Source organism: Podarcis liolepis (assembly GCF_965112155.1).
Source record: "Podarcis liolepis genome assembly, chromosome: 9".
NCBI lineage: Eukaryota > Metazoa > Chordata > Lepidosauria > Squamata > Lacertidae > Podarcis > Podarcis liolepis.
The window spans coordinates 16,289,791-16,317,352 of NC_139564.1; the positions used below are offsets into that span (position 1 = coordinate 16,289,791).

Below are 27,562 nucleotides of genomic sequence, written 5' to 3' on the forward strand. Positions count from 1 at the left end.
GTATGTATGAAACCACTTCTCCCTCCATGTTTTCACTGAATACATGCAGCCTGCAGCACTTCTTTGTGGCAGCGATTTCCACAATTATGTGTTGTGTGAAAAAGAGCTTTGTTGCACCTGGCCTGGATGCAGAACAGCTGATTCCTTTCATTGGCTAAGCAAGGACATGTCCGTTAGAGCACACTGTAAAAATACTGCAGAAAACACTAATAACTGTCTCCCATCCGCAGCAGTTTCTTACAAAGCTGAAACATAGTGGAGACAAGCAAGTAGAAGTACGTAAATACCTTAGGTAGAACGGTGACATGGGCCTTTCATCCTCTTGAGAGCTGAAAAAGAAGACAACATATTTGTCATTAGCATGCAAGTTAATTCATACTGAACCACTGAGATCTGAGTAGCAGAGGCTGGAAAAGAAGCTGTGCTGATAGGCATGTTTTGCTGCAAGGCCAGAGACAGAGGCTTGCAGGGGAGGGGGGGGGGAGTGTTAAATTACATTCTTCAAGGTTACAAAACCCCAAGTCGTTTTGCTAGTGCTCACCAAGGCAGAACTAGATAAAACTGCTGAGCTTTCAGGAGCCTGAGCAGCTGTGCAAGACTTCAAGGGCTATTTCTATAGCAACGTTGCAATGATCCGCTATAAGCATAACCAGGACTGGGAGGTGGCGGGGAGGACCAGGGGCTTTCTGTGGTTCCACAAATGAACAATTGGCTTCTAAAGAAGTTTACAATTTCTCTTACTAAAAAAAATAGGGGGAGGGGGGACAGAGGGAGAGAAAAACCAATGTAAAATGCTGGTTTCAAAACCATGCCATCAAAATTAAATGCATGCAAGTGGTAAAGTACAGTGGTACCTCGGGTTACATATGCTTCAGGTTGCATACGCTTCAGGTTACAGACTCTGTTAACCCAGAAATAGTACCTCGGGTTAAGAACTTTGCTTCAGGATGAGAACAGAAATTGTGCTCTGGCGGCACGGCGGCAGCAGCAGGCCCCGTTAGCTAAAGTGGTGCTTCAGGTTAAGAACAGTTTCAGGTTAAGAACGGACCTCCGGAACGAATTAAGTACTTAACCTGAGGTACCACTGTAAGCTTCTACATGGTGTGACCACACTTGGAATACTGTGTCTCCAAGACCACACCTAAAAAAATGATATTGAAAAGCTGGAAAAGATGCGGGAGAAAGAAACCAAAATGGACATGGTGCTGGAGCAACTTCTATATGACAAGAGATACCGTTTCTCTGTTATGTAATGGAAGGGAGTTTCAGCGTGTAGGTGTTGCCACACTGTATGGTGAATCCTGCACCATACAGAATGGACCTTGTGGTGGTGAAATGGTTATCTGCAAAAGTGCATCTACTGCAGAGCATAGCAACCAACTGGTTATGTAAGAGGCGGGGAAATCTTTTAGGTATCCCGGTCTCAAGTTGCGTAGGAGTCTTGACAATATCTTGGACTCTTTGACAACCCAGAGTTTGAAAGCCAAGAAATGGGTTCACCGATGCTAATTTATAGAAAGAAAAAGCCAGCTTTGATAATGAAATAACTGTGGTCTCCAATTATGAATGTTGTTTGTGAAAACAAACACCCACACATTAAATGGTTATGGGGTGGGGAGTAGGGAGAAGAGATTTCTCTTCAACCTTCCCTCACACCTTTCCATCATTTCCCAAAAGTATTGTGCTAGATAATGGGGATGCAACGACGACTGCCTTTTGCCCTTTTGTTTTGAATCACATCTGTTACTTAAAGTGAGGTTCAACAACTTTTCTTCTTGTGGACCTGTCAGAAACAAACACTGTGGAAGAGCCACAAGGCACGCACACACACAGACACACAGACACACACACACACACAGACACACACAAAATCCAGTACACCTTGCATCATCAATATCCCTCTACCGGTTTCTCTTAGTGAACCCAAGTCAATGATAGACTCCTTGTCTCAAGCCCTTAGCTGCTTTGCCTCTATATGGCGTTGTGTTCCCCACTGCTACAACCCAACTGACAATGACTCCCTCCTGCCCTAAACAAGAAACACTCTTCTTAAGTTTGGAGCAGTTAAACATGGACTTTCCCTCCCCGATGAATTAATCTAGCCAATCTACAAAGACCTTTGGAGGGTCAGAGCAAATGTTTGCAAAGGGACTTGCCAGGGAAGTCACATGTGCCTGTTCAGAAGTTGAAAGGCCATGTCAGCCTCGCCAAATATTTGGGTCAAGCTGTTTTGGTTGCTGAACTATATTTAATGGCATTTAATGAACTATATTTAATGGCATTCTGCTCTGACCTCAGATAGAAGAACCCTGCAGAAAAACAACTTCCAGAGCAATTTGAACTAAAGTAAAAAAATCAAAGTTGCATGCTAAGTCCATGCATGCAGAAGAACAAGTTTTCGATGGGGTGGCAAAAGGGACTGCAGCACACCAGGCTGCAAAAATCTGGGGAAATCCCAGTTTGGGATATTCCTCCAGATTAAAAATATAAAAGTCTCTATGCAACAGGGGACGAGCATATCAAGAGAGAAACGTCCCTGTCACAGTCTGATTGCTAGCCATGCTGCTTTTCTGTTTGTGCTCAATTTTTATTGTTTATATTTACTGTACTTTTCCATGTATAAACCAAGGTTTTCTTACTGCAAAATAATGTTCAAAATTGGGGGCATAGCTGTCAACCGTCCCTTATTTGGTGGGAAACTCCCTTATCCCAGTGCCGTGTCCTGCTGCCGTCTCGGACTGATGATGTCCCTTAAATTTCCCTGGTTTCATGCTCACCCGGCTCAGGAGGGAAGCAGCGGCTTGGGGGTCTCCGCCTCGAGAGAGTGAGAGCACGCATGAGCTGCCGCGTCTCCGTCTCTCCCTTTCCCCCCTCAGGAGCAAATTGTGAAAGACGGGGGGTGGCGGGCAGGCAGGTAGCCCCTCTCTTGCAAGGCTTCCGCCGTGCTGCCAGGGGAAGCTGGAGGCGGCAGCGGCGGCCTGAGGGAGGAGGAAGAGGAGGGGATGGGGAGGGATGCAGAAGGGCGGCGCTTCAGCGGCCGCGGCACCGCTGCAACCGCCTCATGCCGGGCTCGCGGGCGGTGTGGGCAAGAGTCTCCCTCCCTCCCTCCCTCTTGGGTGGGGTAGGGCCGATGGAACTCATAAGCGAAGCAAAATCCCTTATTTTGGCTGCTGATCCCTTATTTTCAAGGCTGCTGGTCCCTTATTTTCAAATCTGTAAGTTGACAGCTATGACTGGGGGTCGTCTTATACATGGATAGTGCATAGCGGGGACGGGTGATTGGTTGCAGCCGTGATTCCCCCTCCCCCAAAAAAGCTCAATAACTCCCCCCATTTTCTTAAATTGGAGTCCCCCAAAATAGGGCTTGTCTTCTACATGGGGGCGTGTTATACAGGGGGGAAATCCGGTATATGTTTATAGACCACTTACATACCACTTAGTTGCACCTGTCCCCAAGCAGTGTGCCAGCAACACAACAATGTAATAAGTTTAAAAATCAGTTGAAATTTTAAAATGAAAAGACAGGAGAGAATTTCAGAATGTGATCATTCTCCTGCAGCCAGAAGTAACAGCAGCATCAGTCTATTGTCTCGGCACTTCAACATTCATTCTGCGGCATGTATAAACCAAGCCTAGATGTAACCTGACAACTGAGGATCACGCTTCAGCATTTGACGAAGTGGCTCAAGTCTACAAGAGGCAAACAATAAACCTGTTCACCTTTTAAGGTGAAGCAGGATTATGCAGTCCCTTCCAGGCAATTGCTTATTAAGCATTTGCTCCAATTTGTTTGCAGGAAGACTGAAGGATGCTGCGTCAAGCAAGTGATTTTCCCATCACGTTCCTTATCCTGAAAAGTCACACTGGGGGGGTGGGATAGGTTTGTAGCTCAAGAGCAGCAAATCAGCTTTAATTGTGGAACCTGAATCTGCCAGCAGGTGCATGAATCCTGCCAGAAACCCTAGGTTGTTTTTGCTTCAGAAAGGAGGGGTGGGGAAAACCCAAAACAGGTGTGTGTTTTTTAGCTGTACAGGCATCTCAGGTTAACGGAGAGGTTTGTTGATTTTGGCTTAACCCGACTGCAAACTACATTGGATCTGTTTTCCCCCTTATCATTCACGTTCATCTTGGCAAGCCAATCTCTTTTGTAAATAGATAGCAAGGACTTGGCCTCTGCAGGAAGTCCTGGTGAGCATTTCCCCAAACAAGTCCAGGATATCACGAGGATTTGAGCAAAAGCAACAATTTTGAAGCAGTGGTGCTTTAATTTGACTGTGGCAGGTGAAGATGCATTATCAGACGTCAGCAATTATGCATTTTATATGAGACAGCATTCTTGCTTCAAAAAGGGGGCATTGGTGACCTGTGAAGTTCTTTCCAACTACAGTGCTACCTCTGGTTACGTACTTAATACGTTCTGAAGGTCCGTTCTTAACCTGAAACTGTTCTTAACTTGAAGCACCACTTTAGCTGGCATTGGCTGGCTTCATGGTTTTCCACATAGCATGTACACATCATGATTTGCAATATATTGCCAGGTCAAATATTGCAAAACCGATATCACGATGTGGACTTCAAACCAGTTTTCAACAATATATTGATATATCAGCCATCCCTATCCTTGATTGGAGCTGCCAGGGGACTTTCTCCTGAGTGTACTAAATTCCACAGGCATTTGAAACATTGTCTTATCTCACACATATAAGTTTGTTTTTTCAACCTTTTATCTATGTCTCTTTTGAGGAGCAGAGACTCCTTCCCATTCTTATTTACTCAGTAGAATCTCTAATATACTGATTCACTCATAACACATTTATTCTGCGCCATTTTCTCCGCCAACGTCGGGTAGGATTTCCTTAACTTCCCAATCCTTAAAACATTTCCCGAGCCTCCTTTACAGTGGTACCTCAGGTTAAGAACTTAATTCGTTCTGGAGGTCCATTCTTAACCTGAAACTGTTCTTAACCTGAAGCACCACTTTAGCTAATGGGGCCTCCCGCTGCTGCCGCACTGCCGGAGCACGATTTCTGTTCTCATCCTGAAACAAAGTTCTTAACCCGAGGCACTATTTCTGGGTTAGCAGAGTCTGTAACCTGAAGCGTATGTAACCCGTGGTACCACTGTACATGTTTCTAAGGTAGGGATAAACAACTGGCCTATTGAAGAGTAGCACTGCCTTCCTTACACTTTCCTTCCTTCTCAACCCAAGGGCAAAAGAAGTCTGGGGCTGTGTGGTGCAGAACATTGGGGAATTGGTTGTTTAGCAATATCTGGAAGATCACAGGTTCCCCATCTCTTGGATGGACAGTACTAGGTTAGATAGACCATTGGATCCAACTTGGCATTAATGAGTTCCCTATGTTTCTAAAATGGTGTTTGCAATAACTGAACTTCTGGGAGTGGCGATGGGGTGGGGAGAAGGCCCACCACCTTACTTCCTTCTCAAAGCGACCCCCCAGGAAAACAACTTGCTGCCCTTGCAATCTCAACTTCCTTTCCTGGCTGCTCCCCTTGCTTATTTTGCCAACCTATCAGATGCCAGGCACAATCCAAAGGTGAGGCCTTAACCTCACATGGCTTGGGTCACAGGCACCAAAAGGACAATCTTTTCCTACTTTGGGAGCCCTTGCCACCATAGGTCAGGCAAGAGGCAACAAGGAACTGGGTCTTTTTGGTGGTGGCTCCCAACTCAGGAATATTCTGCAGAGGGGTGCTTGCCTTGTGCCTGTTGAGTGAGTTTCAGGCACCAGCCACGTACGTTAAAATATATATTTGTCCGGGCGCTTAATAGTTAATTGATTCAAATTGTTGCTGTTTTTAATTGTTTTACCTATTCTTTTGTAGTGACTGTTTTGACGCTATTTTAAGCTTTGATGTTCCTGCACTGCAGGGAGTTAGATTAAATGACCGTCAGGGTCAAAAGGGTGGGATATAATGTTTTTAAAACATGGAAACAAGCAAGCCAATCAGCCTTACCTTGCATGCAGAAATACTACTAGTCACTTGGGAAGACGTTACAAGCTAGGGAACCCTATGTTTTTACCTGCTGCCATACAGCTCAGTCAGTAGAGCACAAGACTCTTAATCGGAGGGTCGTGGATTCGACTCCCATGTTGGGCAACAGATTTCTGCCTTGCAGGGGGTTGGACTAGATGACCCTCGTGGTTCCTTTCCATCTCTATGACTCTATGATTATTTGGCTTGTCTGGCACTAGATCAGCTGGTTATGTTCCTGTGATAACAATCAGTCACGTAAGTTATCCAACAACTGAAGGTTCAATGGAATGCCTGCTGATCTCCATTTAATATCTAAAAGATGCTGTAAAGCTTTCTGCTTAAGATAAACACTGCATCTGGGGAGACCTGCAAACTGCCTCCTTTTCACCCTAATGTTACGTTCTTAAGATGTTTACGTGGACAGAGCCGCCCAGCTTCTGCTGCTTTATTTCTTGAAGATTAAAAATGAGAGGACAGGATGGCAGACAACTGGAAAGAGGCACATCTGTTTACTATCTGCAGTCTGGCAAGACTCCCTGGATGGGTAAGACAGAAAATGGGTCAAGAAGAGGTGGAGAGAATGACTGATGCTGTACTCCAGCCAAGGCTGCACCCTTTCTTTGAAGTCAACAGTAGCATGTTAATACAGACCAAACACAAGTTAAGTTGCATAATAAGAAGTGTAAGAATGAGGTTACTAAGCAACCCCTACAGAATGCATGGAGGAACTGTTATGGAAAACTTGGTCGAGTGCAGAGAGGCTATGGAGCCATTCTTGGAGTCAGAAAAACGAAGGTTCTCCTTCTGCAAAAGACACCCAAGCATTCTGTCTCGAGAACTATATATCCCAGCGCCAGGCACAAGGCGAATGTTTCCATGATACAGGGCAGCAGTGGGGAACCTGGGAGCCATAGCGGTCCTAATCTGGCCTGGGAGGGGGGCTGGTTCCCCACCTGCCCCACACCTGATGCCGTATGGGATACTGGATGAGGGTAGGTGATGCTGCAGCTGCAAAGCAATAACTGGGAGCCTCGAACGGTGTCCTGGTTGCTCCTTGTATCTGGTGACGTTTAAATTGGGCATGAAATGGAAGTCCCACTCAGGGCCTCCCAAGCGGAGCTGACCCAAGCTAGGCTGGCCAGGAAACCTCACTTGGGATTGGCTGCAACTGATCCCTGCCAAAACAGGGTGCTGCAGCCACTGTCTGAAAACCCCGCTTTGGGAGGGATCTCCCTTGGAGTTCAAGCCAGCCTTGTTGCTGTTTGTTGTTTAGTTGTGTCTGACTCTTCGTGACCCCATGGACCATGCCAGGCACTCCTGTCTTCCACTGCTTCCTGCACTTTGGTCAAACTCATGCTGGTAGCTTCGAGAACACTGTCCAACCATCTCATTCTCTGTCGTCCCCTTCTCCTTGTGCCCTCAATCTTTCCCAACATCAGGGTCTTTTCCAGGGATTCTCATGAGGTGGACAAAGTATTGGAGCCTCAGCTTCAGGATCTGTCCTTCCAGTGAGCACTCAGGGCTGATTTCCTTCAGAATGGATAGGTTTGATCTTCTTGTAGTCCATGGGACTCTCAAAAGTCTCCTCCAGCACCCTAATTCAAAAGCATCAATTCTTTGGCAATCAGCCTTCTTTAAGGTCCAGCTCTCACTTCCATACATCACTACTGGCAAGTACTGGCATCACTACTAGCAAGGACAAAAAGCTGGGACACTTGATACCGTGCCCAAACTACCCCAACTCTCAAGTAATCTGAATCTTTTGCAACGTGTCCCTGTTTATGCCCTCTGGTCAATGTGACTCCATGTTAAAAGTAAACCACTCTCCCAATAAAAGGATTTGCGTCTGTTTGAATGTGTTGTTGTGTGCAGGTAAAGTGGCTCTCCCTGAAGCCAATGGAATTTAAGCTACCTGCCGGATAGCAGAGCCGGAATCCCCTCTGGGATCTACACAGTTTGTACAAGTCAAGTAGCACTACCTGAACAAGAGTCTCTCAGAGCAGTTGACTGATGAAAGGAAGGCTTTCCACATGCCCAGTTTTCCTTATCACTCCCTCTCTCTGAACAAGTCAACTGAAACAAGCAAATCAACTTCATTTAGCGTTTCTGTCTTACGGATGGTGTATTTGTGGGAGATTTTCCATTGCTCTTACATTTGCTGTGACCAAACACATGGTTCTATGCTTCAAGTTTGTATTGTTTCTTTTTATTTGATAAGGAAAAGTCTTATCGAACTCTTTTTTAAAACAAGAAAAAAGAAACTTCCCATTGTTTTCAGCAAAGTGACCTACTAAACTAGGCCTGGGACGAATGGTATTTTAAAAACTAGGGCATCAATCCTGCCATTTCTTTTTTGTGAGTAGTGACACTTTAATTAAAATAATATAATGTAATATAATTTAGTTATTTATGTCTGTTTCCAAAGTTTCACTTATTTTACCTGTATTTTATTGAATACTAAGTTATGTATACTCATGCTTTGAACCATTTTGTGGATTTTAACAATACAGTGGTACCTTGGGTTAAGTACTTAATTCGTTCTGGTGGTCCGTACTTAACCTGAAACTGTTCTTAACCTGAAGCACCACTTTAGCTAATGGGACCTACCGCTGTTGCCACGCCGCCGGAGCACGATTTCTGTTCTCATCCTGAAGCAAACTTCTTAACCTGAAGCACTATTTTGGGGTTAGCGGAGTCTGTAACCTGAAGCGTATGTAACCTGAAGCGTATGTAACCCAAGGTACCACTGTCATCTTATTATGTATACCAATTAGAGAGTTTTGTAATTAAGCAGTCTCTATTTAGTTCCCTAAATAGTGAATAAAGTGTACTATTCACAAATTATTTATTGAATTATGGCCTGTCTATCACCCTCATACATAAACACTTTTGCCCTTTGACAACTGTGTGGTACAGCTTAAATCATGAATCTTAACCCACAAGGCATGTTAAGAGGTACCCGGATGGGTGGTGAGGTCCAAAGTACCAACCTTATCTCATTGGGCTTACCTATGTTATGAATATAAACAGCCAAGCTGTTAAGAGTGGACCCACAATACCCAATACAGATAAAATTCCACAAACAGGGAGTGCAATTAAAATGCTGGTAGGCTGATTACACATCAGCTAATGTCTTCAATGGCAGGAGCATAGGTCAGAGACTCAGCTCCATGATCAATATGTTGGAAGTAAAACGAGCCTGAAGGTTTTCAGTTTATCTCTCAACTTAATAATTTGCAGGTACCCATAAAGAGGCCGCCTAGTCACGTACGCAGTCTAAGCACATCTGTGAGTTTGGCCTCTGCCACCAAGAAGTGTATTTCTGGATGGTGCTACTGGAGATTATAGCCCCAGGCCATCTCAGGCTTGGAGTGCAATACAAAGGACTTCAGTTTGCCTTCTCTAAACCATATTTTTATTGCAATGTGAGTTTCTTACAATACATACAAAGAGCAACCACATAAGCAATTTGAGGGGAAAGGCTATTGCTCAGTGGGAGATGACATGCTTTGCATGAGAACTGTTCCAGGATCAAACCCCTGGCAGTTCCAATCAGGGATAGGGATGGCCGATATATCGATATGTTGTTGAAAACTGGTTTGAAGTCTGTAGAAATGAAAAATCATGATATCTGTTTTGTAATTTTTGACCTGGCAATATATTGCAAATCATGATGTGTACATGCTATGCAAAAAATCACAATGTGCGGGAAACCATGAAGCCAGCCAATGCCTCTACATAGCTCCATCCTTATTTCAGACATTGTGATACATCAGTATATTGTGATGTTTACCTGGGGATATATATCACAAAGTTGAAAACCAGATATTGCCCAGACCTAGTCAGGGCTAGGAAAGGCTCCAGCCTGGTTCTAGGCCTTCATAAATACCACCCACTCACAATATCATGGTACATTTATTATGATGTATCTGAGAGCTTAGTGCTTATTGCCACAATAAATTTGTTAATGAGCAATAAAAAGTCAGATATGGCCCTACTGAAAAGTTATTTATTTACTACGCTCATATCTCACCTTTTCTCCGGTGGTGTACGTGGTCTCTCCCCTTCCCATTTTATCCTCACAACAACCCTATGAGGGAGGGTCGGCTGGGGGACAGAGACTGGACCAAGGTCAATGAGTCATGGCTACTGAGTGGAGATTTGAGCCTTGGTCTCCCAGGCCATAGCCCGACGCACAAACCATTACACCACACACTCAACGCTTGCAGTCTGAAGCAGTAGCGGTCCTGAGCTACCCCACCCTCTGAATCCTGAACGTTGAACATGGCAGTCTGCAAAATAACCCTTAACACACAAGCAGCGGCAAAGGAATCCTGCTGGTGTCTGCATCTGCTCATTGGTTGGGGTTTTATTTTGCAGAGGGATGCAGTGTCCAGTCAAAGAAGTGCAGTCTAGCTCCTGCTTTAATCTGGGATTGTCCTACATGTGAGTAACAGGTGAAGAGAATGGGGAAGGCAACTCCAGGCCACTCCCTGCCTGGCCCTCAAAAGCTTTCCCAGGACTGGTTCTGCTTTGCACCCTGAATGTTTCTGCATGGCTGGAATGTGTGTTTGAGCTTTGATCATGCCTTTTCCTTGTTCAGATGCAGGATAGAGGGGTATGTCTGAGTGTGCATAGTAACTACCCTACTGTAGGAAGGCAGCAGTTCTGTTTACTGCTCTGTCTACCCTGTGTGGGTGTGAAAAGGATCCCACATCCCTGGTATAGGGTATCTGTCAGGGGACTGCCATCGGAATAGGGAAGGGAGGCAGAGGGGCAGCTGGGTTACAGGGAACCTCCAAAAATTTTGAGAAGCAGTTCCTCTTCCTGCGGTGGGGAAAGCCACACCTCCAGTTGGGAAGAGGGGAAGGGACCAGAGGATGCTGCTGGGAGCCCCAGTGCCATACTTCATCAGTCTGAGGGTGGGGAAAACCACACCTCCTGGGTAAAGGAGGGGAAAGGGTTACAGGATGCTGCTGGGAGCCTCAGCACTGCTCCTGGCCAAGCCGGCCAGGAGCTTCCGTCGCCCACCTTGCGCAAAGGTGTTGTCAGGGAACTGACATCGGAGCGAGAGGCGAAGGGGAGGCTCCCAGATGATGCTGGCGAAGGACCCAGCAGCAGGGGGAGAAACAGCTCAGTAGAGGGGGAAGCCAATCAGCGCAACACCAGGGATAAAGGGAGGCAGACGGGGGAAGTGGAGAGAGGGCTGCAGGACTCTTCACTGGACATCAGTGAGGAGAGCCCAGGTCCTCTGCTACCCACTCCTTCCCTGCGCAGAAGACTCCCGCGCAGTGAGAGGAGGAGGAGACTGGGTGTCAAACAACTTTTATGTTGGAAGAGGTTCAAGAAACGCCCACTGACAGATTCTGCCAGTGACTGAGGCAGCCACGATGAGAAGGGGCTGTGCAGTCAGAAAGGTTTAACAAGGCAACGCACGAGTAACTCATACCTATTACAGGTGTAAAACGCAAAGAAGGAAGGAAAAGGCTGGGGTGACTAAGCTCTTATGTTGGGGGAGGACCCGGAAACGACCACTCCCGGATTCTGCTAGCGATTGAGGCAGACATGAACTTGTGGTTCTGCACTGTAAATAGTTTTTGCACCTAAATAAAACCTGTAAAAGACAGGTCAGATTCCTGACTCACGAGCAACCACCATTGCCTTCTGACAGTACCCTTTGCAGAACTGTATACCAACATGTTCACAGTTTAATGCATTGCTATGCAATCTGCTAATAATCCACCAAACATTGCCCCCCCCCGCTTTTCCTTTCTGCCTCAAACAGAGTCCCTTGCCACCAACCAAGCCACCATCTTTAGAAGAGACTTTCACAAAAGCAACCCAGCAGAAGCAGGACTTAAGCAGTGAGGGGCCCGTGCGAAGGGTTTCAGGTTCAGTTCTGGATATCACCACGCAGAGCTGGTGAACGCCACACACTTGGCACACAAAGGGTGCAAGGTTCAACCTTCAACACTGGGGAAGTCTCCCTGTCTGCAGCCCTCAACTTGAGAGCTGTTGCCAGCCAGTTCAACACTGAGTTAGAAGACCAAGTGGTCTCACTCAGTATAAAGCAGGAAATCGCTTACACTTCTACTCCTTTCGCACTTGCCATTAAGAGTTGCCATGCCTTCCGAACCTCATTCTCGCTACCTCTCCATCGAAAACCGCTTTCTGTCCATCAGCTGCTATTGCAAGTTATCTTGCAAGTGCCTCTGAACAGGCACCAACTTCTCACTCATGGTTTTGCACAGTGCTGGCATTTTCCAGAAGAGCTTTGCGCCAAGGCAAGAGACCACCCCACCAATGTGTGAAAAGTCCATGATAATGCCTCTTCCGTTTCAGGTGGACTCAACACACAGCTGGCAGAGTGAGAAAAAAGTACAGTGGTACCCCGCAAGACGAATGCCTCGCAAGACGGAAAACCCGCAAGACGAAAGGGTTTTCTGTTTTGGAGGCGCTTCGCAAGACGAATTTCCCTATGGGCTTGCATCGCAAGACGAAAGCCCATAGGGAAATGCTGGCGGTCGGGAGCAAAGACTTTCGCCCACAGCCGGCCTTCAGAAGAGGACCTCTTCTGAAGGCCGGCGGGGGGCAAAAGTCTTTGCTCCCCGCCCGCCTGCCTTCCCCCCCCGCCTGCCCCGGGCGATCTTAAAATGCTGGCGGGCGGGAGCGAAGCGTTCGCTGCCGACCCCCAGCATTTTAAAATCTCCAAGGGACAGCAGAGAAGTCTCTGTCCCGGGGAGATTTTAAAATGCTGGGGGTCGGGAGCGAAACGCTGCCGACCCCCAGCATTTTAAAATCTCCCCGTGTCCCAGGAAGGTTTTAAAATGCTGGGGGTCGGCAGCGCTTTGCTCCCGACCCCCAGCATTTTAAAACGCTGTTCCGAAGGGGGGGCGGGGACACCTGCCCCAGCCGCCCCACTTCGGAACGTTGTTCTGAAGTGGGGAGGGGGGGCGGGGACACCTGCCCCAGCCGCCCCACTTCGGAAAGCTGTTCCGAAGTGGGGAGGGGGGGCGAGGACACCTGCCCCAGCCGCCCCACTTCGGAACGTTCTTCCGAAGTGGGGAGGGGGGGCGGGGATACCTGCCCCAGCCGCCCCACTTCGGAAAGCTGTTCCGAAGCGGGCGGGGGGCGGGAACACCTTCTGAAGGCGGGCAGGGGGCGAAAGTCTTTGTCCCCCCTGCCTGCCTTCCCAGGGGCTTTTAAATCGCCCCGGACAGCGGAGAAGTCCTCCGCTGTCCGGGGCAATTTTAAAATGCCGCCCGCCAGCATTTTAAGATCGCCCCGGACAGCGGAGAAGTCCTCCGCTGTCCCAGGGTTTTTTAAAATGCTGGGGGTGGGAAGAAAAACCCTTGTACCCCCCCCCCAGCCTTCAGAAGAGGTCCGGGGACAGACTGTCCCCGGACCTGGTCTGAAGGCGGTTTCCCTAGGAACGCATTAATTGATTTTCAATGCATTCCTATGGGAAACCGTGCATCGCAAGACGAAAAAAACGCAAGACGAAGAGACTTGCGGAACGAATTAATTTCGTCTTGCGAGGCACCACTGTATTCGGTTTCAAGATCTGAGCAAACAATGGGAGGGAGGCGCTACATCTTGACCGTGAAGGGTCTACAGGAACAAAACTTGCATCCCGAAATGCTAAAACAATGGGCGCATTATATTCCATCCTGGATCTACTGCAGCTTCCACATTCAAGACCATCCTTCATCTAGCTCAGTACGAAACAAAGACCCTGGATGGCGGCTGCCCAACAGGGATATTTTGCAGCCCCTACCTGGAGATTAAACCTGGTACATTTTGCATTCTTTGAGCTATGGCCCTTCCTCCAGTTCTTTATTGACACATTAGTTAACAATAGGCCCCACTGTTTAACGATGATGATGATGGCAATAGAATTCAGCTTTAGGAGCTGACACAGTAGTCTGTTGGCATCATAAAAGCGACTGCTTATGTTTACAGCCCCCAGGATTTGGCCCAGGCCCATGCATGTGGTTCAGAGGGCATGACTAATGGAATGATTAGTCAAGGTTGGTGAGAGCTAGAATGGTACTTTCTTTCGGGGTGGGGGAAGAGTCAAGATCACACTCCGAAGAGCTTTTCATCTCATGGCCCATAGCAACTTCACTTGTTTCCTTGCCTGTACCCAAAGGAGAGATATGAGAGGGAAAGCATGTGTCTGTGGACTGTACCATCTCCAACTCTGGCTTTTTTTTAATGCTCCTCCACACGAAGAAAAGCCCTGAACATGAGAGGAAAATAATAGGATCAAAACCTTTTAAGGGGAGGGGAATTTTGTTATGGAGAGAAGCATTAAGGGATGTGAATTTCCACCCATAGCCTGGAATGGTACAGTCCACTTGCGGGAAGGCTTGAGTCAGGGGAGCAAAGTCTGTGCCTAAAACAAGTTTAGTTCTGCCAGGATAGCTTAGTTGGTAGAGAAGGAGACTCTTAATCTCAGGGTTGTGGGTTTGAGGCACATGGTGGGCAAAATATTCCTGCACTGCAGGGGACTGGAATTGGTGACCCTGGGGGTCCCTTCCAACTTTACAATTCTAAGTTCTGAACAGCTTACGGACCCACCAAGCCCTTACTCCGTTTAAACAGGGTACTTGCTGAAAATCAGCTGCAAAAATAAAATTATAAGGAAAAACAGAAATATTTGTTTTAAGGAGGCCTTTGTTAGAATTATTTTTATGATTCAATACAGCAAACCGAACTTCTCCAACACATAGCCCCTAAGCTAAATATTTAATTGACAAAATTATGAAGCACCATCAAGATCTCTCAGTACAGGAATGCTATTTTCCTAGAAAACACATTTCCAGTTGAGTGTTCCAATGGAGAGATATGAACTGCTACCCTGCTCAGGATTCCCAAGATATTAAATGGAGGCAGATGTTTCTCATGAGCCAAAGTTGTTCAGTTACAAGAGTGGAGCAGCAATTCTTGCAATCAAAGACGGAGCTCTCTTGAGAGGGGCAGAATTGTCAAATTTTACTCAAGTCAGCATTAATGAAAGATGTTTGGGCAGCAGGTTTTGATGCTTTTTATTCTAAGTGTAAGGACAAAAATTCCTGTAGGCTCAGAAAATATATGTAAGCAAGCAGTATTATTAATATCGCAATGGAGTTCCTTTTATTTTCTAGATGAAGTCAGCACGCTAGATTAAACCACACTATTTATGGCACAAACAGTTTTTATAGGCAGCCATAAGAGGACTCAGAAACTATTACGATCCTGTTAATGCTTGAAATGGTATTTATACCTTTCCCTCTTCACAGACCTGGCAGCTTGTCTATAAAAACCCAGCTTCAAAATAGTTTTATCGTATTCTATTTTGACATGAGCAAGCATGCCCTGTCACTCACTCGCCATATACACAGAGAGAGAGAGGGGGGGGGGGGAGGAAGAAGCTGCTGGCCTGTGTTAAATCATCAAAAGCAACGGCTTGGCTGTCCCCGAGGCAACTTTGAAATAAAACCATTGCCCTGAAAACTCTACACAGATTTTTCAAAAAGCAAGGCAGCATTCCTAACCCATTGCTCTCCTTTCACTGCATCACAATAAGTACTGTTTAGGGCACTTCAATCCTGGACAAGCCAACTTAAGAGAGAGAGATCACTTACAAATTACATGTGTCTAAGACTGAAGTACAAAAGACATGTAAAGGCACCTCAGCAAGTCAGAAATAGAGAAGCAAAGACATTAAAATACCCATTTACTAGCAGACGACAACACTCCTTCTCCAGCTTTTATCGAAAACACGTTTCTGCCCTAAAAGAGAGGTCTTCAAAGCGGTTGATATTTACCCGTGGGGTCAGTGGGACTGTGCAAAAAAATAAAAATTAATCTTTTGTAACCATGAGTCATGGGGGGAAAAGGCATGAGCATGTACAGAGTGCACCTCTCATGCCAGTGAGGAACCTCTGCATTTAATAAGACGATGCCACAATATAACAGTATTCTTTTATTTTTAGTTTCATAAACCTAGCAATGGTGACTGATTAATAAATGTTGATTATATATTGATATTTCTTGACTTTGCTTCATTGACATTCCTAAGAATTTGGGCTGGGTTCGAAGGCAACTTCACAAGTGTATCATGGACTCAACAAACTCAGAATTCTGGGGAACCTTGCTCTATACAACATAATATCTCAACTTCCTTGACTCAGGAGCAGTGCTCACTGTTTTCAGTAGGATCTGATCCTAGGTAAGTTAAGACGATTGCAGCCAAAACTTACTTGGGTCCATTCTGTAAAAACCAGCCTGCTGCTTAAATCCTGAAAATCCAACTATGTCCATTTTCCCACGATCTGGTCCAGGGGAAAGAAAAGTTTCATTCTATACTAAACCAACCTGGAACAACCAGAGAATCTAAACTTGTGGCACGTGGTAGAGAAAATCTGCGCTGTTATTAACATTTAGGCTGCAAGTCAGTGAGGCTTAATGGCTCTTACTTCTAAGTAGACGTGCCTACGGTATTGCATGATTAAAAATAATGGAATAAGCACAATATGTAACCATAACATAAGCAACCTTTCAGGAAAATAAAAAGCATATAAACCAGGGTATATTTGCAGTGAGTTATTATTCTACAACCTCCCTAGACATGCATATGGTGTCTATTTTGGGTGGCGGGGGGGGGGGAGGTTTGATATAAAGCATGCAGAATTCAAAGACGCAGTATTTCTGCATTATTGCAAATGTATCCCAGCAAGATCAGAGAAAAGAAACTGTTTAGCAAACAGCCTGAGCAGATTAACAGACAGCTAGGCAGAAAATTGGCCAGATCAGATCCCTCCATTTGAAACATGATTACAAACAAACAAACGACGACGAAACAGGAGTTTTTTTTACCTTTGCAGAGACATGATTTCACAAGCCATTCCTGAAAGTTTTCTCTGAAGGGGAAACTGGGAGCTGACCTCCTTCACTTCTTCCTCTCTGCACTGCACCGTAGTCTCGGGCTAGCCTAACACAAATCTTTTTTTTTTTAAACCAAAAATAAAAATAAAATAAAAATCCCTGCCCGCAGCCAGCAGCGCTGAAGGCTCCAACCCGTCGCTTCCTTCCTGCCTGACTCAGGATTCAGTGCTCTAAAAAGCTACCGGAGACAATCAGAGAGACACGCTCTCTCCCTTTGCAAACTGCGATTATTTACCGTGCGCGAAGGGAGAGGCTTCAGGTTTCCAGCCCGCTCGAGGTCTTCCCCCTTTTTTGTGCGCCCGTGCAAAGAAAAATATAAAGCCACCCTCCGAGTCCACTTTGACCTTTTGTTCCCGAGGAAGCAGCTGAAGCATCCAGCCAATCAGAAATAGCAGCGGGTGACAACCAGTGCAGGCAGCTCGCTCGCCTCCTCCTCTCCTCCTCGTAGGCGCGTCGCCATCCCGGGTAACTTGAAACTTTCCCCAACAATTCCGCCCCGCCTGTCAATCAACTGCGCCCAACGGAGCTTGAGAAGCCAGAGAGGGAGGCGATGAAAAAGGGGCTTTCAGCACAGCATGGGAGGAAAAAAGAAGATATTTGGGGGCATCTGCAGCCCCGCAAGTCAAAAAAAAAAAAAAAAAGGGGGGGGGGCTTGTTATTGACTGATGGGAAAGTGGGGTTGGGGGAGAGGAGTGGAAAACCCAAATCAGGACGCCGGAATAAAGCTGCAACGACCGGTTTCCTCCTGCAAAAGCATCCTACGTGCTCAAAGCCCCATCGCCACGGTCTGGGCGATGGGACTTCGCGCGCCGCATGCAGCGCTTTCGCTGTGCAAGCCTCTCTAGACATCACGTTAAGCACGTCGCTGTCACTTATTCATTTTCGGGAGGGGAAGGAGCAAGCGAACCAGAGCATCTTTCGAGTGAACTGGCACAAGCCCCTCGGGACCTTTTTAGGGAACAGCAAGCAAAAGTGTCTTGGAGAACGCCTTGTTAAAGACCAGCAAAGAATTTATCGTGGAAGGCAGAAATGAGGGCAAGTGATACTTGCCTTCTTAATGGTAAGGTAAAGGTAAAGGGACCCCTGACCATTAGGTCCAGTCGTGGCCGACTCTGGGGTTGCGGCGCTCATCTCGCTTTATTGGCCGAGGGAGCCGGCATACAGCTTCCAGGTCATGTGGCCAGCATGACTAAGCCGCTTCTGGCGAACCAGAGTAGTGCACGGAAACGCCATTTACCTTCCCACCGGAGCAGTACCTATTTATCTACTTGCACTTTGACGTGCTTTCGAACTGCTAGGTTGGCAGGAGCAGGGACCGAGCAACGGCAGCTCACCCCGTCGCGGGGATTCGAACCACCAACCTTCCGATCGGCAAGTCCTAGGTTCTGTGGTTTAACCTACAGCGCCACCCGTGTCCCCATCAAGAACCCGCGTTCTTGATGGTAGTCATGGGCAAAGCCAGGGGCCAGGGTGGTGGGGAGCTGGCCCCCAAATCAAGTAAATAAATAAAAGTAGAAATTGTTGAAAGATTTTAACAGATTTTTCTGAGCACTTGGGGTCCAAAGAAATTAATTTAAACAAAACCCAAAAAACTGTTGTTGAGACATTTCATTCTGAATCTGCAAGAGAAAGCTGGACAGAGGATGTTGTCAGGTGGGTGTCCTGCCACCCCCCCCAACAACATAAATCCTGGCTATGCCCATGATCTGCAAAATCCACAAACACATAAGCCCATCTAATGGTGCTGCTGTTTTAGGTTGGGATTCAATCATGGGCACATTTGGGATGCTCAAGTAAAGTTTATTCTGCCACAAACCCAGTTTTCCCTCAAAATATTTTTTTCTTTTTGCAGGAAGGGAAGTGATGGGTAATGCGCTGGAAGGTGTGGGTTGGCTGCTGCTTGATGCAACATGGTGTGATCTCCGCAGAAACAAATAAGAATGAACGTACGATAAACAGCCCACGTCATCTAACCTCCCTGCAAACTTTGCGCAAACAAATAAGGACAAATGCTCAATAAACACTGTCGTCGTCATTTATGAATCACTTCCAAGGAAGCACCTTGAAGCAATTTCACAATGCAATGGAAACACATATAGAACAAATGCATGTATCAACACAATTTTGAATGAACAGACTGTTGTTTTTGTGGCAACAGACTAACAGTTGCCTCTCTGAGAAGTATTTATTTAAGGCTTTTATACATAGCCCTTCACAATATATCCCCAGGGCGGGATAACTAAAACTTTCTCCCCTTGCAAATGAAAATGCATAGTTAGGCAGCAATCCTATGCATATTTACATAAAATCCAGTCACAAAAGGTGTGCACAGTACCAGCTTCTTATCAAATTTTGTTTTGTTTTGTGTTTTTGGGGCACTGGTTATTTCATAATCATTTTTGTTCTAGTTTCCTTTCACGTGTTTGTAACAGGGTAAAAGTAGTTTATTGTTCTCATTATTGATATTATTGTTGTTTGACGGTGTTGGGTAAATTTTATTATATATTTTGCATTGACTGTGGTTTGTTTGTTTTTTAAATTCATTGCTAAAATAACCATGTTTTGTCCAACAAAGCCATCCTGTCCGCGTAAGGACTGCTGCTTGCACAGAAGAATTCTCCCCTTTCCTCTCCCCACGAGCCTCCAAAATCTGCTCCTGGAGGGTTGGGGGAATCACCAGAGCAGATTTTAAGGAATACAGGGAGGAGCAGAGGGAGGGCAAGTTCTGCTGCACAAATGGAAGTCCTGGATACAACCCTTTATAAACAAAGTGTGGAAGAAGAAAAAGAAGATGGCATTCAAAAGCAAAAGCGGGCAATTAAAGGCGCAAGGTTTCAAGTATATATATAAATATGAAAAACGAAATTCAGATAGCACATTCTCCCTTTCCTTCTCTCTCACACAGTGGTCATGCACCCAGCTGGAGACGTGCACATCTGTAAGTGATTAATAAAACCTAGAAACTTCTGCTCCTTTTAAGTAGATACTGGAAATCACGTGATTTACTTGACCAGCCAAATATTTAATAACAGCTATTTTCTTTTGTGAACTGGCCTGAATTATTTGTTACTCCTTAATTCTGGACTGTCAGCGACATAACAAATAAGGCATGTGTGCCTGTATGCATCACTGACGCAACCCAGGAGCATGGGACATGCAGAGGGAGGTTTCCCATTGACACTCCTTCATATATTTCCTAAACAATGATGCCAATTTACAGCTATTATTGACAAGGGTATTGCATCCCTTGGTCACACTGTGCACCTTATGCATGCTTTCTTTAATGACTTTAAAATATTCCGATACAGAGTATTTTTTAATATTTACAGGTTTGTTTGTTTTTTTCAAAAAAGTCTCAAGGTCTGATTTTCATTTTCAAAAATGAAACAAAATTTGTGTGTGTGTGTGTGTATAGGTAAAGGTAAAAGGACCCCTGACCATTAGGTTCAGTCATGACCGACTCTGGGGTTGCGGTGCTCATCTCGCTTTATTGGCCGAGGGAGCCGGCGAACAGCTTCTGGGTCATGTGGCCAGCATGACTAAGCAGCTTCTGGCGAACCAGAACAGCGCATGGAAACGCCATTTACCTTCCCGCCACTTTGACATGCTTTCGAACTGCTAGGTTGGCAGGAGCAGGGGCCGAGCAACAGGAGCTCAACCCGTTGCGGGGATTCGAACTGCTGACCTTCTGATCGGCAAGTCCTAAGCTCTGTGGTTTAACCTGCAGCACCACCCGGGTTATATATATAACCTTGCGTGTATATGCTAATGGAATATGGAAAAGCTTTGTCTTTTGACATCTCCGTAAGAAATTTGTTTCAGAATTAGTTTGGGGCAAACTTTCTGTCAAACCCTGGAGGGATGCAACTCAACTGATATTTCTGCCATTTCCCCTCAGATTCCTGGCAGTTTCTAAATTTGCACAGCCTATCTGGGCATTCTTCCCCTTATGTGCCTGTAACGTTATAAAGACCAACCTTCCCCAGACTGGTACTCTCTCCAGAAGTTTTTGGATAGCTCCCATCAGTCTTAGCTGGCATGGCCATTGGTGTGCTGACTGGGGATGATGAGAGTTATAGTCAAAAACCTCTGGAGGGTGTCAGCTTGCGGGAGACTGAAGCAGGCCTATATGAAGGGACCCCAACCAATAGATCCAATCAATTATTGGAGAAGGGGGGTGGGTAGAAGGGATTGCTTAGGATCAACAATCAAGTGGCACGATCAGAGATTTGTTGGTTGATACACGCACCTGTGAATCACTGGCTGCAGAAGTACCTCTCCCATTAGACATTTTTTGGGTTAGGTTAAAATTCTTCTCTCTCTGTTCCGAATACATCCTGATGGAGAGTTCTGTGAAACTGCAAACCTTGTGCCATTTAAAAACTATTAGCCGTGGCTGATCCTCTGAAATATATCATCTTGCAACTTCTGTGCCAAGGAACTATGTTTGGCAGGGATAGTAAATGATCCCAGGCACTAGTTTAAGGAGTAATCTACAGTCAGGACCTTCTAAAGTATGTGTTTACGCCAGTGTGGTGTAGTGGTTCACGTCCCCGCTCCTCCACATGCAGCTGCTGGGTGATCTTGGGCCAGTCACACTTCTCTGAAGTCTCTCAGCTCCACTCACCTCACAGAGTGTTTGTTGTGGGGGAGGAAGGGAAAGGAGAATGTTAGCCGCTTTGAGACTCCTTCGGGTAGTGAGAAAGCGGGATATCAAATCCAAACTCTTCTCTTCTTCTTCTTTAGAGCGGTGAGTTTGAACACAGGCCATGGGAATTAAGCGGAGTTTTTGAGGACCAAATGACCCCATCAAACATCAGATACAGAAGCTTACGGCTTCTTCCTCTTGAGTTTGCCTTGCAGGCAAGGGAAATGCTCCATTCAAAACATAAACAGTGACCTAGCATGCATGCTGCTGTGGCCTTGGGAGGACAGAGTACAGAATAATAGTAGCACATAAACAGATGCTGACAAACTGTGAAGTGTCTCGGTTTTAATGTGCCGTTAAGCTGTTTGTTTAATGATTCTAAATATTAACAGTCCAGCTGAGAAGTAGATCTCAACATAACAATGCTTTGGCTGCAGTACTACACAATGTGGAGAAGCGGAAAGGTTCTTCTGGGGAGTTATGAACCTAAAAAGAGCCCCTTGGGATCAGGCGAAAGGCCTGTCTAGTCTTGCATCCTCTCCACACAGTGGCCAACTGGATGCTTATGGGATTCCTCTTCTACAAGGCCCTTGGCTGAATATATACGCTTTTAAATGCGCTTGTGGGAGGAGGTGGCAGAAGGGGGGTTATTGTTTTGTTTGGGTCTTGTTTTCACTGTGCATTTTGTGTTTTTATCTTGTACAGTGGTACCTCGGGTTACATACACTTCAGGTTACGTACGCTTCAGGTTACAGACTCCGCTAACCCAGAAATAGTGCTTCAGGTTAAGAACTTTGCTTCAGGATGAGAACAGAAATCGTGCTCTGGCGGCGCGGCAGCAGCAGGAGGCCCCATTAGCTAAAGTGGTGCTTCAGGTTAAGAACAGTTTCAGGTTAAGAACGCACCTCCGGAACAAATTAAGTACTTAACCCTAGGTACCACTGTATGTTTATGCTGTGAACCATTCTGAGATCTGCGGATGAAGAACAGTATAAAATAAATAATATAAAATAAAATATAAAATAAATTTCCCATGGGGTGTATAGGGTGTTAGGGGAGCAGGAGTAACTTTGGTAGGGGGCACGTCATAATAATAATTAATAATAGTAATATTTATATCTGTGCTCACTGGAAGGACAGATCGTGAAGCTGAGGCTCCAGTACTTTGGCCACCTCATGAGAAGAGAAGACTCCCTGGAAAAGACCCTGATGTTGGGAAAGATGGAGGGCACAAGGAGAAGGGGATGACAGAGGACGAGATGGTTGTTCTTGAAGATACAAACATGTTTCTCGAAGATACAAACAGTGTTCTCGAAGATACCAGCATGAGTTTGACCAAACTGCGGGAGGCAGTGGAAGACAGGAGTGCCTGGCATGCTCTGATCCATGGGGTCACGAAGAGTCGGACATGACTAAACAACAACATCATTCATTCATTCATTCATTCATTCCTTGCCCATCTGGCTGGGTTTCCCCAGCCACTCTGGACAGCTTCCAATAAAATATTAAAAATACAATAAAACATCAAACATTAAAAACTCCCCTAAACAGGGCTGCCTTCAGATGTCTTCTGAAAGTCAGATAGTTGCTTATTTCCTTGACATCTGACAGGAGGGTGTTCCACAGGGCGGGTGCCACTACCGAGAAGGCCCTCTGCCTGGTTCCCTGTAACCTCACTTCTTGCAGGGAGGGAATTGCCAGAAGGCCCTCAGAGCTGGACCTCAGTGTCCAGGCTGAACGATGGGGGTGGAGATGCTCCTTCAGGTATACTGTTCCTTATGGGGTAGTTTGTCCACCTTTGGTCCCCACCCTGAACTCAGCACTCACCTGTGGCTCCTAGGAGCTGTCAGCATGCAACAACAGCCACACCCCAGGAAGGGCTTTGACTGGCCAGCTAAACCAGGTGAGGGTAGCTGATGGATCTCAAACCCTTGGTGAGTTAGGGACTTCTTCTGCATGAAAAGACAGGCTGCAACGGATTAAGTGGACAAGACCAATGGTGGATCCAGTGGTCAAGAAGGCGGTTTCTGCAAGTGCTGTAGAGGGAAGTGAGGGGCAGATGGGGCTTGTCAAACTCACAAGGCAGCCCATCGAGGAGAAGGAAAACTCAACACACACCTCTGCTGCCTTGCAGGATATATTTCATGAGGATGGGAAGATGGAGTCAGCTTTGTGCTGTGCAGGCCAAAATCTTGCAGAAGCTTTGTAAGAACTGACGCAGAAAGAGCACAGGGGAGCCTGGAAAGGACATTTCTGATGTCCAGGCATGAGTACAGTTGCAAATGTAGCCGAAACAGCACCACTGATCCACAAGACAAGAGGTATTAGCAGGGGTGGGTGAACATCAAGGTTTGCAGAAATAAAAAAGAAAAATCAATGGATCCCAAATATAGCCCTTCCATGCTCATTAGTCTTCTCATGCATCTGTAACAATAATAGCTATTGCCCCAAATTAAATGCAGACAGGGCTGGTCAGGATTGGACAGAAAGGGGTGTATGTCAGAAAGCTGCCTAGCTTCATTAGCCTAGCAGCCAATACTATTATTACATACAACATTAATTACAGAGGAAACCAGAGACATGACTTCACTTTTTAAAAATTATTATTTTTAACCTTGATAAGCTAGCAAAGTGCACACATTCTTACCAAGTGGGCATCCCCAGTGCCAAACTGCAAACCCTGGCACACCTACATCTTTCCAAAATTGGGAATCTGCTCTACGTGGCAATATTTTAAGGCAGTGCATGAACATTTACTTTTCTTTTATTGCACAAGCCCGTGTATCTAGAGCAAGCCAGTCACTGGGTTTTGCAGAAAAGAGAGAGCACGAAATGGAATTTTCCATTTAATCAAAAACAGAGCACTGAAATTTCATCTGCAGACTCCTCCTGAGTCTTCCATCGCTTCCTAAAGCAAACAAGCCTGAGGGTGATAGGATATTAAACACCACGTATTTACTTTGAAATCAAATTGTCTTCGTATTTCCTCTGTTCTATTCATTTTAATGTTATAATCTGGAAATGCTACAAGCGTTTCCCCTCTGTTCTTCTTAATGCCAGTTTTTACAAAAACGCACAAGCCAGGTTCAGGCATAATAGTTTCCTGCTGTGAGGATGTGTCAAATTGAGCCTCAGGTTTGCACATTCTCCTTTGTGCATGGAAAGAAAGAAATTCAAAGCTTCCTTTTGCAATTTGGAGCAAACTGCAGATTCCAATGATGTCTGAATATGGGAAACTGTGATTTGGACAGATCAGTTACGTAGGCAACAAGCCAGGACCTGAAACAACAACTTGATCCTGGTTTGATCCTCACTGCCGGATTGTAATATCTGGTATCCATTTCCCAACGCCTCCCTTTACTGATCCATAACTGACTGGACACCAGAAACCAATAATAAAACCAATAATAAAAGAAGAACTAAGGATTTCAGAAAGTTAAACGCTAGGCTGATACCATCGCCGTCTTCCCAGTATGCCACCAAAACCGTCTAAATAAATTATGTAGCAGTTTCCTTTTCTTCAGAAACATGAGAGACAGAAAAGCAATTTCTAATTAGGATACAGGGAAAATCTGATTTAGCTGTGCCCATGTGGTTTGAAATAAAACTTGCTGATTGACAATACCTGCAACCCCCCCTTTTGCCCCAGCCAAGGCTGTACCTGCCCCACACCTGATGTCATACATGTGTGGCTTGGCAAAACATCTTGGGGGCAGGGGCTCATTAGGCTTGCGGGATGGAGTTGCCCATTGCTGCCTTAAGGCAAGTAAGTTAGTAACTAATTATACTTGGCCTGAAAAAGAGTGTGAGTGGAATGGTTAAGTCTAAATGACTTTAGCAAAACTGTATTTAAACTAAGAGATCCAAGCATGAAGAAGAGTTTGGATTTGATATCCCACTTTATCACTACCTGAAGGAGTCTCAAAGCGGCTAACATTCTCCTTTCCCTTCCTCTCCCACAACAAACACTCTGTGAAGTGAGTGGGGCTGAGAGTATTCAGAGAAGTGTGACTAGCCCAAGATCACCCAGCAGCTGCATGTGGAGGAGCGGAGATGCGAACCCGGTTCACCAGATTACGAGTCTACCGCTCTTAACCACTACACCACACTGGCTCTCAATGGCAATGGACCATAATGGCTCTCAGTGGCATGGACTATAGAGGCTGGCTCAGATGGGATACTAACATCTCAGGGAATCTGGAGTATTGGCTTCACCCCAGGAAGCCCCTTCACGCCTTCTCTATGAACTAGAGCTGGGAGATATATCAACACATCATCTAAAACCGGTCTGAAGTCCATATCGTGATATTGGTTTCATAATTTTTGACCTGGCAATAATCACAATGTGTGTGTGTGTGTATGCGATGCAAGAATCACAATGTGGGGGAAACCATGAGACCAGCCAATGCCTCTACATAGCTCCATCATGTCAGACATCTCAATATATCAGTGTATCGCCAATGTTTAGCTAGTGGTAATATCATGATGTTGAAAACCAGCTATCGCCCAGCCCTATTATGAATGCGACTTTGGTGGTTTCCAAGCAATTTGCAGCTATTATAATTCGAAGCTTTTCCTTCCACCAAGAGCCTATGAGACAAGCTGAAAAGCTGTCGCTTCGTTTCACTGACTCATTCTCTGCACTCATGTGTAAAGACGAGATACCTACAATTATGTGAGCATCTCAGTTCTCCAGATTATGTAATTCTGCCGTCAGTCATCTGAAGAAGGGCAATGCGTACGACTAGCCAGCTGCAGCTCAAGTTCTAAGGAGCACAGCCAATAAATAGCTGTTTGCATAGGCTCCCCTGGAACTTGTGTGTGTCTTGGGTGGAGCTGGACGAGAATACATTGCTGGTCAGCAACTGGCCTTTACGGGAGTTGACACACCCAGCATCAAAATGTGTTAATTTTGCCACACGCTGGCCTATCTGACTATTTCTTGGCTCCCTCGGAGAAGGCCTGGCAGCAAGTTTCTCAAAGGGCTTTCTGGGAACATATCAAGTTATTAAAAACTGTCATTCAATCTGTCAGGGGAACAGCATATGGAACAGTTTGCTGGGCCCTTTCTGAGACTGTCTCAACACACAAGGCCACTTCAGATTCCATTTCCTCTTGTATTGTCACATCCAGCCTTAGGGTGATATATATAGATACAGCACAAAAAAAGACAGAATGCAAACACAAATATATATATTCAATTTTTGTGTGTGCCAATACTCATCAGCACGGGTTTTTCTGGGGCTGGGGCACACTCCCCACCCTGGGGTCCTAAATGTATTTATTTTTAAGGACCCAGACATATACTACTACTACTACTACTACTACTACTACTACTTGTTTAGTCGTGTCTGACTCTTCGTGACCCCATGGGCCGGAGCACGCCAGGCACTTCTGTCCTCCACTGCCTCCCGCAGTTTGGCCAACTCATGCTGGTAGCTTCGAGAACACCATCCAACCATCTCGTCTACTACTACTACTACTAATTTATAGCCTACCCATCTGGCTGGGTTTCCCCAGCCACTCCAGGCGGCTCCCAACGGAATATCCAAAGGCAACTATGTGGTGTGGCACTCACCTTGCTTTTCAGGCTGAGGGAGCTGGTGTTTGTCCACAAACAGCTTTCCTGGGTCATTTATCTTCCCGCCGCAGTGGCAACAATTTATCTACTTGCACTGGTGTGCTTCTGAACTGCTATATTGGCAGAAGCTGGGACAGAGCAACAGGAGCTCACCCAGTCACGCGGATTCGAACCGCCAACCTTCTGATCGGCATGCCCAAGAGGCTCAGTGGTTTAGACCACAGCTCCACCCACGTCCCTTCTCCCAACAGAATATAATAATAATAAAAACGATAAAACATCAAACATTAAAAACTTCCCTGAACAGGGCTGCCTTCAGGTGTCTTCTAAAAGTCATCGATAGTTGTTTATTTCCTTGACATCTTATGGGAGGGCATTCCACAGGGCGGGCGCCACCACCGAGA

At 45.9% G+C, this 27,562-nt stretch overlaps 1 protein-coding gene and 1 long non-coding RNA gene across 4 annotated transcripts in view; both read right to left on the reverse strand.

Moving 5' to 3' along the window:
- LOC310686050 overlaps nt 1-27,562 on the reverse strand; it is a 317,292-nt gene that overhangs the window by 139,217 nt on the left and 150,513 nt on the right. The window lies entirely within an intron of this gene.
- Nucleotides 1-27,562, reverse strand: part of FAM13A (family with sequence similarity 13 member A) — a 156,126-nt gene that overhangs the window by 57,277 nt on the left and 71,287 nt on the right. For 2 of the 3 annotated variants that reach the window (XM_083458629.1, XM_083458628.1), the window contains one exon: nt 288-329. In XM_083458629.1, coding sequence (XP_083314755.1) covers nt 288-329 — 42 coding nt within the window. Of the gene's footprint in view, nt 1-287; nt 330-16,860; nt 17,364-27,562 lie in introns of those variants that run through there. The other variant, XM_083458630.1, reaches the window with a different exon arrangement.